This window comes from Rhinolophus sinicus, linkage group LG15, assembly GCF_036562045.2.
Source record: "Rhinolophus sinicus isolate RSC01 linkage group LG15, ASM3656204v1, whole genome shotgun sequence".
Classification (NCBI taxonomy): domain Eukaryota; kingdom Metazoa; phylum Chordata; class Mammalia; order Chiroptera; family Rhinolophidae; genus Rhinolophus; species Rhinolophus sinicus.
Genome location: NC_133764.1, coordinates 16,730,049 through 16,743,307, shown reverse-complemented (window position 1 = coordinate 16,743,307; position 13,259 = coordinate 16,730,049). Strand labels below are relative to the sequence as shown.

General features: G+C 37.3%; 1 protein-coding gene across 1 annotated transcript in view; it reads left to right on the top strand.

Moving 5' to 3' along the window:
* Window positions 1–13,259, top strand: part of EFCAB5 (EF-hand calcium binding domain 5) — an 81,161-nt gene that overhangs the window by 28,894 nt on the left and 39,008 nt on the right. Inside the window, exons 6-7 of the mRNA XM_074320420.1 lie at window positions 6,322–6,477; window positions 12,110–12,209. Of these exons, the coding sequence (XP_074176521.1) occupies window positions 6,322–6,477; window positions 12,110–12,209 (256 nt within the window). The remainder of the gene's footprint in view (window positions 1–6,321; window positions 6,478–12,109; window positions 12,210–13,259) is intronic.

The following is a 13,259-nucleotide window of genomic DNA, read 5'->3' as shown; positions in this document are numbered from 1 at the left end:
ATGGTTTAAAACTTGGACCCATTTTCCAAATAGAAGCAGTATTTTATATAGTGGCAGGGGTCCTTGGTTTCATTGTGCCTGAAGTGGAGTTCTTAGTAAGAGCCACTGTTTCTGTGGGGAAAATGCTCTCTGAAGAGGAGGGCGTCATCACGATGCACTACCAGGGGAAGGAACTTTCTTTTCTCTAACCATGGTGATGACTACACACGAGACCTTCAGTATGACAAGAGTGCATGGAGTGAGGGGTAAGGATGGCCTCAGGTAGAGGAGAGCCTCCAAAGACTCCAGAGTAAGGAGCTGGGGGAGGTGACCTCTTATCAATACAGATCCTCTTTCCCCATCTCTGGGGGCTCCAGAGATTGACACACTTTTATTTCCACTGATATTATGAGTTGGCTCTGGCCTGGGTTATATTCTTTCCTGATTTATTCTTCTCACAGTTAGTTCCCTAAACTCTTGCCTCTGAAGTAGAGCTTTCTCAGACAAGAGTGAATCCTCTTAAAGGACTGTTGTCTGGGGGAGTGTGCCCTGCTTATCTGTTCTGCTCACTCTAGGCACCAGAATAATGACTCAGATTGTCATTTGTGTTTACCATCCCCAGTTATCCATAACAAATATTTAGATTTTTTTGTCTTATGATTACATAAATACAAAAATGGGTTGAGAATGGGTGAATGCACACCATAGAATAAAACTCTACCTAGTTTGCTTTATGTCTTGTTGTCCCAATGGCATGGTGATGGGAAGATGCCGCAGACACAGTTAAAGGCTGTAACGTTTCTTTTATGGCAAAGGATACTTACAGGGGTAGTTTGTTATATAAAGCAAGATACAACACAGCATGCTTCCAGAAGTTCCCCAAAGTCCCTCACAGGAGTTAGACCATTGGCATGGATCAAGGTATAGGGTTTCAAAGCATCCTGGTTTGCCTGGGACTGAGGGGTTTCTCAGAACATGGGACTTTCAGTGCTAAAACCAGGAAAGTCCCAGGCAAAGTGAGGCAGTTGGTCACCCTAATTTAGGAGTTTGCTTTGCTATGCTTTGACGTCTCCCACCTGGTCATTGTGTGGACTCTAGCCACACATGTACCTACTCAACAAGGGCAAGTGAAAACAGTCCAATACCTTCCTGATTACACTAGGTAAAGTGAGGGTCAGTTTCCCTGGAGCATCCTTCAGTAGCCTGGGTTTCAAGCGGTCTGAGGTTATATAATGGGCTTACGAATAATTTTATACAAAAACAACACATACTGTACAACGGGATTCAGATATTAACTTTTGATTGTGCCATACTGAGGAACGGTGCATCCCTTGGCCAGAAGTAAATAAGGGCCATGCTTGTACCTGGATTCTCTTCTTTGGGACTCAGTCTGTTTTTGCTTCATAGTGGTCTGCTTTGAGATGGTCACTGCCTTATGCTGGGTTGTTTCTTATCAATTACATAGTCCGAGGCCTTTAGACAGACATGATTCAAGGTTTAAAATTTAAATAGAGAGGCTCCATCAACTGTGCTCAAAGATTGGCTTTCCTTTAACATATTCTACTAAATCCAGGCTTTGTATTTTCCCTGAAATAGTATTTGTCTGAGTGGCTTTCTATTCTATCATTTATAATTTTGTAGTTTGTAATTTTTATTTGGCTCATTTTATTTTTCACGTGCTTTGAGCTGTGGCAGGGAGGACAGAATGATCGCTTTGGGAGAGGCAGAGGCGGCAATATTGATAGAATATTTTCAATGATAGAATAGAAAGCCACTCAGATACATTCTATTTCAGGGAAAATACAAAGCCTGGATTTAGTAGACTATGTTAAAGGAAAGCCAATCTTTGAGTACAGTTGATGAAGCCTCTCTATTTAAATTTTAAACTTTGAATCATGTCAGTCCGAAGGCCTCGGACTATGCAATTGATAACAACCCAGCATAAGGCAGTGACCATCTCAAAGCAGTGAAACTACATGAAGAAACCTTGGGGGGGAAGGGGGCATTTTAGGCCAGGAAAATGGGGGGGCCTGTGGCAAACAATCCTCTAAGTTGGTGTGTGTCTTCCTCGGTGGTCTTCAACTGCAAGGAATACATAAATCCATGAACTGTGTTATGAGTGCCTCCTTATTATTTGTAATAGTTTCCTAGGCCTGCCATAACAAAGTACCACAGACTGGGTGACTTAAACATCAAAAATGTAATTTCTCACAGTTCTGGAGGACAGAGGGCCAAGACAAGGTATTGGCAGTGTTGGTTTCTTCTGAGGGCTTCTCTCCTTGGCTTGTAGATGGCCGTCTTCTCTCTATGTCTTCACGTAGTCTTCTTTCTGTACGTGTCTGTCCACATTTCCTCCTCTTATAAGGACACAAGTCATATTAGCTTATGAGAAGCTCTGGGCCCCCCTAGGGCTCACCCTAATGAGTTGATTTTAATTTAATTACCTCTTTAAAGACCCTATCTCAAAATACAGTCACATTCTGAGGAACTGGGGATTAGGTCTTCAACATGAATTTGGGGGAACTCAACTCAGCCCATCACATTGCCTAAGCTACCTTTCACCATAGGGGTAAAATTGTGTGTTTCAGTCTGATTATTATTATTAGATATTAAATGGGGCCTTTGTTCAATTCATTTGTTAAGCAAATTTTTTAAAATCAGAGGGGTTAAAGTATACTTCTGCTTTGTTGAGTATATAATTAGCATTAATTGTTTTTAAAATCTTTTTCTCTGAGACAAGAAAGCTAATTTTTTATCTAAATGCCATATGAACACACCACCTCATCAATGATAGATAGCAAATATAATCTGCGTATTTCAATATTAAAGTCCTTGTTTGCAGACATTCCTGAAAATGTTATTTACTACCAGGGCTTACAAATACAGTTTGGAGGTTAATACCTAAGATAGTTTCCAAACATAGTTTTCTTTCTGTTGTTCTTACATCAACCACTTTATCAACTCCCCAGTTTATCTGCAGTTAAATTAAGTGTGAATCCCAATGGCCCAGAACTGTAGAATCTAACAGTAGCTACCAACCAATTAAGTGTGACATTTATCATATTCTTAATATTTTGGTTTTCAAGTCAGAAAGGAAAAGCCCCAAATTCATTACAGTGGAACCCAGCATATAGAGACAACTTGATTAAGTACAGTTCAAATGTTTAACAGCTCACAGAGCTATTAAACTGAAGGATATCAGTAGTTAAATATGTTGTTAAATTAATTTAAACACTCACTTCAGGATTTATGAATGTTAATTGATTTATTCCTTGGGAGGATATGAAAATGCAAAGGCTACCATGTGTTTTCACTTTTTCTGATTTTACAAGAGACACTGGCAAACTGCTGTAATTGTTCTATTTGGAATTTGATTTGTAGTTGAGTTGGCAACTGGTAGTCTTTATAGCATATACCTAACACTTACAGAACATGCTCGTTCAGAAAGCCCATAGGTTATAAATCCAGAATGTTAAAGTGTCTGTTGGAGAAATAGTTAAACTAATTCTTGATTTAATAGCATTCCAACAGCCAGGAAACTTGTACAGCTTTGAAGTCAATTCCAAAAAGCTTAATATAAAACAGGATGATTCTTTTAATAAATCAGTCCTTTTTTTCAGCATTAGAGGATTGTGCCACAGTATTTCCAGAAAATGTCAACTATTCAGTAACCCTTGCCTATATGGTCTTTTAATTTATGACAAAGGAAGCAAGAATATACATTGGGGCAAAGATAGTCTATTCAACAAATGGTGCTGGGAAAACTGGACAGATATATACAAACAAACAAACAAACAAACAAAAAACAATGAAACTAGGACACTTTCTCACTCCATATACAGAAATAAACTCAAAATGGATTAAAGACTTAGATGTAAGACTCGAAACCATAAAATCCTAGAAGAAAACATAGGAAGTCAACTCTCATACATTACCCTTAGTAATATTTTTACTGACAATGCTCCTCAGGCAAGGGAAACAAAAGAAAAAACAAACAGATGGGACTACATCAAACTAAAGTTTTTGCACAGCAAAGGAAACCGTCAAAATGAAAAGACATTCTACTCAATGGGAGAAGATACTCGCCAATGGTACTCATACATCTGATAAGGGTTTAATATCCAAAATTTGTAAAGAACTCATACAACTCAATACCAAAAAAGCAGTCCAATTAACAATTGTGCAGAGGACTTAAATAGACATTTCTCCAATGAGTACATACAAATGGCCAACATACATATGAAAAGATGCTCAATGTCACTAATCATCAGAGAAATACAAATAAAAACCACATGAGATATCAGCTCATACCTGTCAATGTTGGTATCATCAATAAATAAACAAGCGTTGGCGAGGATGTGGAGAAAAGGGAACACTTGTGCACCGTTAGTGGGATTGCAAATTGGTGCTGCCACTGTGAAAAACCGTATCGAGTTTCCTCAAAAAATTAAAAATAGAACTATCTTATGACCCAGCAATTCCACTTCTGGGTATTTATCCAAAGAAATCCAAAACATTAATTTGAAAAGATAAAAGATATATGCACCCATATGTTCACTTGGCTATTTACAACAGCCAAGATATAGAAGCAACCGAAGTAGCCTCAATAGGTGATGGGATAAAGAAATTGTGGTACAGACATACAATGGAATATTACTAGGCCATAAAAATGAATGAAATATTACCATTTGTGACAAATGGATAGACCTACAGGGTATTATGCTAAGTGAAATAAGTCATACTGAGAAAGACAAATACCATATGATCTCACTTATACTCATATGTGGAATATAAAGAACAAAATAAACAAAACAGAAACAGATTCATAGATACAGAGAGCAAACTGATGGTTATTAGTTGGAAGGGCAGTGGGGGGACTGGGTGAGAAAGGTGAAAAGATTAAGAAGAACAAATTGGCAGTTACAAAATCATCACAAGGACATAAAGTACAGTGTGGGGAATATAGTCAATAACATTGTTAAAACTATGTATAATTATATACATGTCTATCCATTTCACTATACATCTGAAACTAATATAAAATGATATTGAATGGCAACTGTAATTGAAAAAAATAGTCAGGAGATGTAAAGTACAGCATAGAGAATATAGTCAATAATATTATACTAGCTATGTACTGTGTCAGATGGGTAATAGACTTATTTGGGTTATCACTTTGTGAGGTATATAAATGTCTAATCACTATGTTGTTTTGTACTCCCGAAACTAATATAACTTGTATATCAACAGTAATTGAAAAATAAATTTTAAAAATTAAAAAAAAGCTCTCTTGCTCTGCTTTAAATTTTCCTCTTTTGATCTCTAAGCCAGTTAATAATGGCTTATGATTTATTAGCATGGATTCAAACCTAATGCATCTCTTACATAATACATTCTAAATTTGCCTGGATGATATTAATGAGGAAGTGAAATATCGACTCTATCCTTCATTTCAAAAATTATGTGTCAATGAAATATGCCAACAACATGTTGCCTTTTAAAAACTGCATTAGTTACTATACTTTAATTGCATGAAACAGAAACCAACCGGAGGTAACGTGGCTGAAAATGAAATGTGCAGAATCCAGGGGTAGAAATATGACCTGACTTCAGGAAGAGACTAGAACAGGGACTTGGAAAACATCACGACTCTTTCCTCTCTGCTTTCTGATTCATCTGTCTCTATATATAGGCTTTCGTGCATCCTCAATTCACACATGGAGGAATCTGGCCACCCAACAATTCTTAAATTCACATTTGCAAGTCCAGCCTCTCTCAAACACTGAGTGGCCATTCTCTCGTCCTCATTCCCCATTCCCAGTGGAGAGAATCTGAATGGTGTTGTTTCGGTGAAGTATCCTCCCCTGGTCCAATCATTTATGGCTACAGAAGTAGGGTCATTGAAGACAAATTTGGCTACCAGTACATATTTGACTAACTGCAGTGCTTGGGGCAGAGGAGGAAATCATTTATTGTGAATTGGGCTACAACTTGAAGAGGAGTCCACTCAGAAACTCTTCCAATGCTTGATCTATTTCTATCATGAGATATTCTAGTGTGAGGTAAAAAGTCTGCCCTATACAATGCTGATGTGATCTAGAGGGAAACTGCTCCAAAAATATCTAGTCCCACTGTTGTATGGTGTTGGAGACTGTAGTAATCATCTCTTTCTGAGGCACAGCCTGTAGAATAGCATGAACATGAAAATGCTTTATCTAAGTGACAAGCAAATGATATGGGGGGAAAATTGCAGCCAATAATTTCACATACATCAACTGAATCCTTAGGAAAATCCAAATAAAGAGCATGGCTTTTAATCGTTTATCTTCCTTTTCTCTGCAGTATATCTTTTCACAGATTGCAGACTTTAAAAGTGAAATGTTTGAGGAACTCCTTAAGCACCTTTGCCACTATGCAGATGAATTCCGGGAGGTCATCAAAGCTGATATGCAAAGGCGGATGTTTGCTGAACTCTTCCTGCATTGTGACCGTGGGAAGGTAGGGTAAGACCCTTAAAGCCATGCTTCTCAAACTATTGGTTGTGAAGGACCAGTTTTTAGGTGGTTGTTGTTGATTTTTTTGTTTGTTTTTGTTTTTAAACTTTATTGGGGAATATTTGGGAACAGTGTATTCCTCCAGGGCCCATCAGCTCCAAGTCGTTGTCCTTCAATCTAGTTGTGAAGGGCGCAGCTCTGCTCTAGCTTTGCTGTTTTCAATTTTTTAGTTGCAGCGGGCGCAGTCCACCATCCCATACAGGAATTGAACCAGCACCCTTGTTGTTGAGAGCTCACGCTCTAACCAACTGAGCCATCCGGCCGCCCCTCTGGCAGCTCAGCGGCAGCTTGTCTTCAATCTAGTTGTGGAGGGCGCAGCTCACTGGCCCATGTGGGAATCCAACTGGCAACCCTGTTGTTCAGAGCTCGCACTCTAACCAATGAATCATCTGGCTGTTCCGATGATGTTTTTAATTTCCAATCTTTTGTGGACTGATACTCAATGAAAATGGATTAGTAGAGGGGAATAAGGACATACAAAACACAACCCATGTTATTTTTTCAGCAGATTCAAATCTGATTTATTATCTGTTCCTTCCTCAAATTGCTATAAAATTTTCTAGATGCTATTCTCAATTCTGTACCTTTCTCATCATAGACTTGTACCAGCTTACAGACCACACCTTGCATGGCACGACATTTCCCGATGTATAACTTGTCTCTATATCTCTTTCCCATGCTTAAGAATGGGTTGCTTAAGATTGTTTTTGTTTGCTCTCTTTCCTGGTGGCTTCCTATAGAAAAGAGCTGCTGGGAATAGAAAGCCTACCACATTTTAATATGCTGTTTCTTAAAAACAAGAAAAGTTTATATCAAAAAGGATTTCTAAAAATGGTATTTGGGAGGATGCTGGGATGCCAGCATACCAAATGGATTGCAAAAATAGATACAAACTTTACTGATACATATTTGTTTATGAACTTTGTTTGTATCACCAACAAATATCTTTTCTGTTCCAGAAAAGATTTAAGGAAGCTTACCAGAATAGATAAAATGCAACAAAGGAACATAAGTTAAAAGTAGGATGAAAACAGTAAAAATTACAAGAGACGGTACTAAATGAAACCAGGAACAAAGCCCCAAATGCATACCATAATAACCTAAATATGTGTCTACAAGTTTGAATCTAAGCTTCCTAGAGGTGAATGTGAAAAAGGCAACATGACCAAACACTCTATCAACAATGTTTATAAGATAAATACAAACTGGTGCTAAGAAGAAGTATGGAAACTTGGGGTTCAAAGTCGGGAGTTTATCCCTCAAGTACTCATTAAAGGGGCCCTATAGGGCCGGCCGGGTGGCTCAGGTGGTTAGAGATCCATGCTCCTAACTCCGAAGGCTGCAGGTTCGATTCCCACATGGGCCAGTGGGCTCTCAACCATAAGGTTGCCAGTTCAATTCCTCGAGTCCCACAAGGGATGGTGGGCAGCGCTCCTGCAACTAAGATTGAACATGGCACCTTGAGCTGAGCTGCCGTTGAGCTCCTGGAAGGCTCAATTGGTTGGAGCGCGTCCTCTCAACCACAAGGTTGCCAGTTCGATTCCTCAACTCCCGCAAGGGATGGTGGGCTGTGCCCCCTGCAACTAGAAAATGGCAACTGGACCTAGAGCTGAGCTGCGCCCTCCACAACTAAGATTGAAAGGACAACAACTTGATTTGGAAAAAAGTCCTGGAAGTACACACTGTTCCCCAATAAAGTCCTGTTCCCCCTTCCCCAATAAAATCTTAAAAAAAACACAAAAAACAGGGGCCCTATATGTTAAAGTGAACATCCTTTACGAAGGACTTATAATAAATGAAACAATGACTTTCTTAGGGCAGTTTTTTATAATCACCTTAAGTGTAGGCAAATGATACCACACCTGACTGCAATTCAGAAAAAGCAATTCTTAAAGGAGCCAATGTATTGTGGTCTAGGTTCTCAAATCCCTGATAGTTTGGCTTAAGTCAGGTATGTATTTTATAAAACCTGACATGTCTATGTGTCTTTCAGGCAATCGTCCTTGAAAATTGCTTCCTTTAACAGTGTTGGATGACATGCAGGTCAAGATTTTACTTCCTGGTAAATGCCTGGCTATCAACTTGACTCTGTTGGCCAATTTAATACCAATTTATGTGCCATAACAAATACAATGGGATAATATTTAGAGGAATTAACTGAGGTTTTCTTGTGCCTTTTGCTTTCCTTCCCAGCATTCAAATAGTAGTTGTGTGCTGATCTTGTAGGGAAGGTAGATGCAGTCTAGAATAAAGAAGTTAATTGTGTCTGAATATTTTTAACCAGTGGCCAACACAAGAGTTCAAAAGCCTGCACTTTCACTTAAGAATGCTGAGCCCTTGAGGGAAAAATGAAGAACCATAGAATAAAGAAGAATACAGAATATGACATCAAAGCACTTTTTCTATCACTGGGAGATTATGACCAGCTGATGGAAGAAGTAGGTTGGAGGGGTTGTGACTAGGAGTTAGAGATTGTCTGGGTTCCTAAGTCAGAGTTAGTTTCTGATCCCCCACCCCTGAGCCCCAATCAGGGTTGGAGGTTGAAGGCAATATTATAGACACTCTTGGAAATTCCAAGTAGGTTGAAAAGAAATTTAAGAGCAGGGCTTATGCTTCATTTCCTGGGTGTAGCTTAGAGACTGCAATCTTCGTAGAGAAGTCCTGAACCCAACATGACACTAAAGAGGGAGGGTAACCACTATAGAAAGAGGAGTCTAGGCGGGTGATCTTGAGGTTAGTCCCACTCCTGTGGCTAGAGGAAAGGGGATGAGTGTTCCCAAATACCTGTGTGTGAAGGGGAGTGGATGTGCTGAGAAGCCGGCAGTAAAAAGTTCCGGCAGTACCCCCAGGAAGACACCTGGAGTTCGGACAAGAAGAGCCATGGGCATAAGCAATACAAAACAAAACTTCCAAATGACTCAGTGGGATGAACTCCATACGGTTAGAATCAACAAGTACTATGGCTGTCACTGAACTAAATGCCACTTTCTCTGATGGTAGGACACTATATAAGCTCCCAAAGAAAAATGGTCAAAAAATATGAACACACAATTTATGGAATCATTATATACTCAACAGATGAGTAAAAATATTTAAAATAGATAATACCTATTGCTGGTAGGGATAGCGGAATAGTATTTTCTGAGACATTCCTGGTGAAAATTTAGTATAGTATCTTTTTAAAGTAATGTAGATATATCTATTTAAATAAAAAAATATTTACATCCTTCAACCAAGTGATCTCATTCCTGAAATTTTTATCCCAAAGAAATAAAAGCACTAGTAAATAGAAAATACATGTACAAGAATGATTTGTGTGGCATTGTTTATGAAAGAGAGAGAGAGAGAGAGAGAGAGAGAGAGAGAGAGAGAGAGGTGTCTTGTGTGTCTCAAGGTGGACAATAAAAACCATAAAAATTCAAAGTTTACTACATTGGTAAATTTTTAACAGTTAAGTAGTCTGAAGCATGACAAGATATCTCAAGTACAAGGCAAATTGCTGTACCTTGCGCCATCTACCATTAAGAAAGAGGCACAATGCTTATTGGATCTTTTTACATTTTAGGAATAACGTTTACTCTTACGTGCTGCTTTTATGTATGAACTGAGCCATCAGCAGCCGGAGTGGGTCCCAGAGCAAGAAAAGGCTTTGTAGACTTTGTAGGCTGTGGTACAAAAACTCTTCTTTTCCTCGTGCCTTCTCCCCTAGAAGGTCCTACGGTATTTGAAGTGTATAAGAGGAATTGGAATGCTATGGCAATAGTAGAATCACAGTGTAGATCCATCAAGTTTTGGGGCAAAATCATGCCCCCTACTAAAGTTACCATTTTCCTTAGAGAAACAAGTCCTGAGTGTGTTTATACTATAGAAAGCTCATGAAATCATACCCTTATTATTTGTATACTTTTCTGTATGTATGTTGTATTTTTTTAAAAAAAGGGTTTAGCTTTTAAAAATTATATGGAAAAAGAAAGGTTTAAATATAGCAAAAATAATAACAAAAAGAAGAACAAGTTGGGGAGAATTTCCCTATTTTTAAGAACAGACTTATACTAACAGACTACTGAACCTGGCATCAGACCCTTGAGAATGTGGGAATTTAGTGTATGACGTGGGTAGCAATATAAATCAGTGGGAAGGACAATGCTATTGGGACAATTGGCTTTCCATAGTAGGAAAAATATAAAATTAGATTTCAACTTCATTTATGAGGAAAAATAAGTCTCACATGATCAGAGATCTAGATGTAGAAAACAAAATTTTAAAAGTTTTAGAAGCAAATATAAATCATAATTTTTTATAATATGAGTAATATTTCCTGAAAAGTACTCCTAATAAGCACTAACCATAGAGGATGTGACTGACACATTTGACTACCCCAAAATTAAAAAAATTGATATGGCTAAACTCACCAAAATTTAAATTAAAAAATAAAAAATAAACTGGGGAAGGATATTTGCCATATAAATAACAGGATGATCATCATCAAAAATTTACAAATTAATAAGAAATAGATAACTCTTCCCAACTGAAAAAGGTAAAAGCCATTCATAGATGAGGGAACTCAAATACATAATTAACATCAAAATATATTTAATATCACTAGTAATGAGGGAAATGCAAATTAAAATAATTAGATGACATACTTTATCCATCAGATTGGGAAAAATTATAAATTCTAACGATATCAAATATTGGGTGAATATGGAAAAATGATATCCTCATTCAGTAATGGTAAGTATGTAAATTGGCATCGGTGTATTGTGGAGCAGTTTGGCATGAAGTACTAAAGTTGAAAATACACATAGTATACAATTCATTAATTACCCTTCTAGTTATTTATCCTTGGGAAATGTTTACACATGTGCACAGGTGATATGTGTAAGGATGTCCATTGCATTATTGTCTTGGTATCAAAATATTGGAAATCTAAATGAGAAATATTGGAAATCATCAAAAGAGATTTTTTTTTAAATTATGTTCTCATATTATAGAATACCCTACAGCGGTTAAAAGGAATAAAGTCTATTTCTTTACATACATGTGTCGGATCTCAATGTTGAGTAAATAAAAGCAATTTAAAGGACACATGTACTATGATATCAGTTATATATGTTTAAAGTAAATATACAAAATGTTAACAATCATCATTTCTGGGTGTTGAGAACACAAGTGTTAGTTTTATCATTTTCTTATTTTTCTATAATTAAAAGTTTTCTCAAAATAAAAACAACGCAAAAAAAGAACAAGTAGGAAGGAGTGAATTATTCCAAGTGTCATACTCAGGTCAGATTAGCTAAGAACTGAACTTTGTACATTGGATTTAGCAATTAAGTCAGTAACAACAAATATTTGTTAAGCATCTATTTTATTAAGTGCAAGGCATTTTGACATGTCACAAAATGCGGAAGTAGAGTATAAGCCTAGAAGCAAGATATAGATAGCTTTCTTAATTTTGACTGCAGCTTTTATTTATATGGTGGTGGTGGTGGTGATAAATGCTTTAGTAAGCCATAGTCCATCTACATAAAAATATCAAATCTCCTATAAAAACTAATTGCAAACTTTCTGCTTAGGTAGGGTTTTTGGATCGGCAGAGGACATTGGCTTTGCTGGAAACCTTCTATGACCAAAGTTCAAAAATGCTTAGACGTTTACTCTGTAACCCAAGACAATGTAAGTGCCACTCAGAGGGAGTATGCTCAAGTTGGAATGAGGCAGTGCACTAATGTGAGAATACAAGGTCATTTTATCCCTGTGGAATTTCTTCACATCCATCTCCCTGATATCCTGATAGCTAGAGCTGATTGTTCATTCCCCACAAAATTCATTCTTTATCACAACTAGATGAATTTTTCCCTACAGGGCAATATTAAAAGTTGTTAAGCTAGAACTCAGCTAGAACTCAGTTTTCAATTCATCAAATGAAGAGGTGTTTTAGTAACAATCTGAATGTTTTAGAAATTAAGTTGGTAATGGTAATTAACAATTTTAATGTCCAACTTAGAATTCTAAGATTTCTGAGAAAAATATTTTCTTCTCACAAGAATTTTTACTTGTATTTTTTTATTGTACTTATACAGTGGGATATCTTTTTTATTTTACCACCCAAACAAATAAGAATATGGGCTTTATGTTTATTTTTTAAAGAGACAGTCATTGAATGGATGGGTTTTCCAAAGAATGTCAGTATTTTATTTCTGTGTGAAAATGTATTACTTGGATACTTAAAAACCTGTGAGTGATGTATGTAGAGTATTCCCCAAAACTGTGGGAATTATAGTTTTATAGCTTAAATACTGTTTTAGCAGGGAGGGGAGATATAGTCTTACAGCATGGTCCCACTCTTGGTAGTCCTGAACACTAGGATTGTTTTGTTGTTGTTTTTTAACAGTGGGGTTCTGGTGCATGGTACCCAGTCTTTTCCTAGAATTCTGAACCAGGTGTCCACATAAGGTGTGGAGGAAAAGAATTAAGGAATGTAGAAGAAAGGAAGGTAGAGAAGAAGGAAGGGAAAGAAAATGAATATTGGGAGAAAAAATAGCCCAGTGAAAGATAGTTGTGGATTGAGACTTGCTTTTATTTTGAAATTGTAGATATGGAAAAGGTATTTGAGGTGGAAGATGTGTGTCCCCTTCCTCATCCCAAAGTAAAAAAGAAATTCTATTTGCCTTGGCAGTTTACACAGCTCTCCAACTACCAAAAGAAGAATCCTGTTCATCTTCA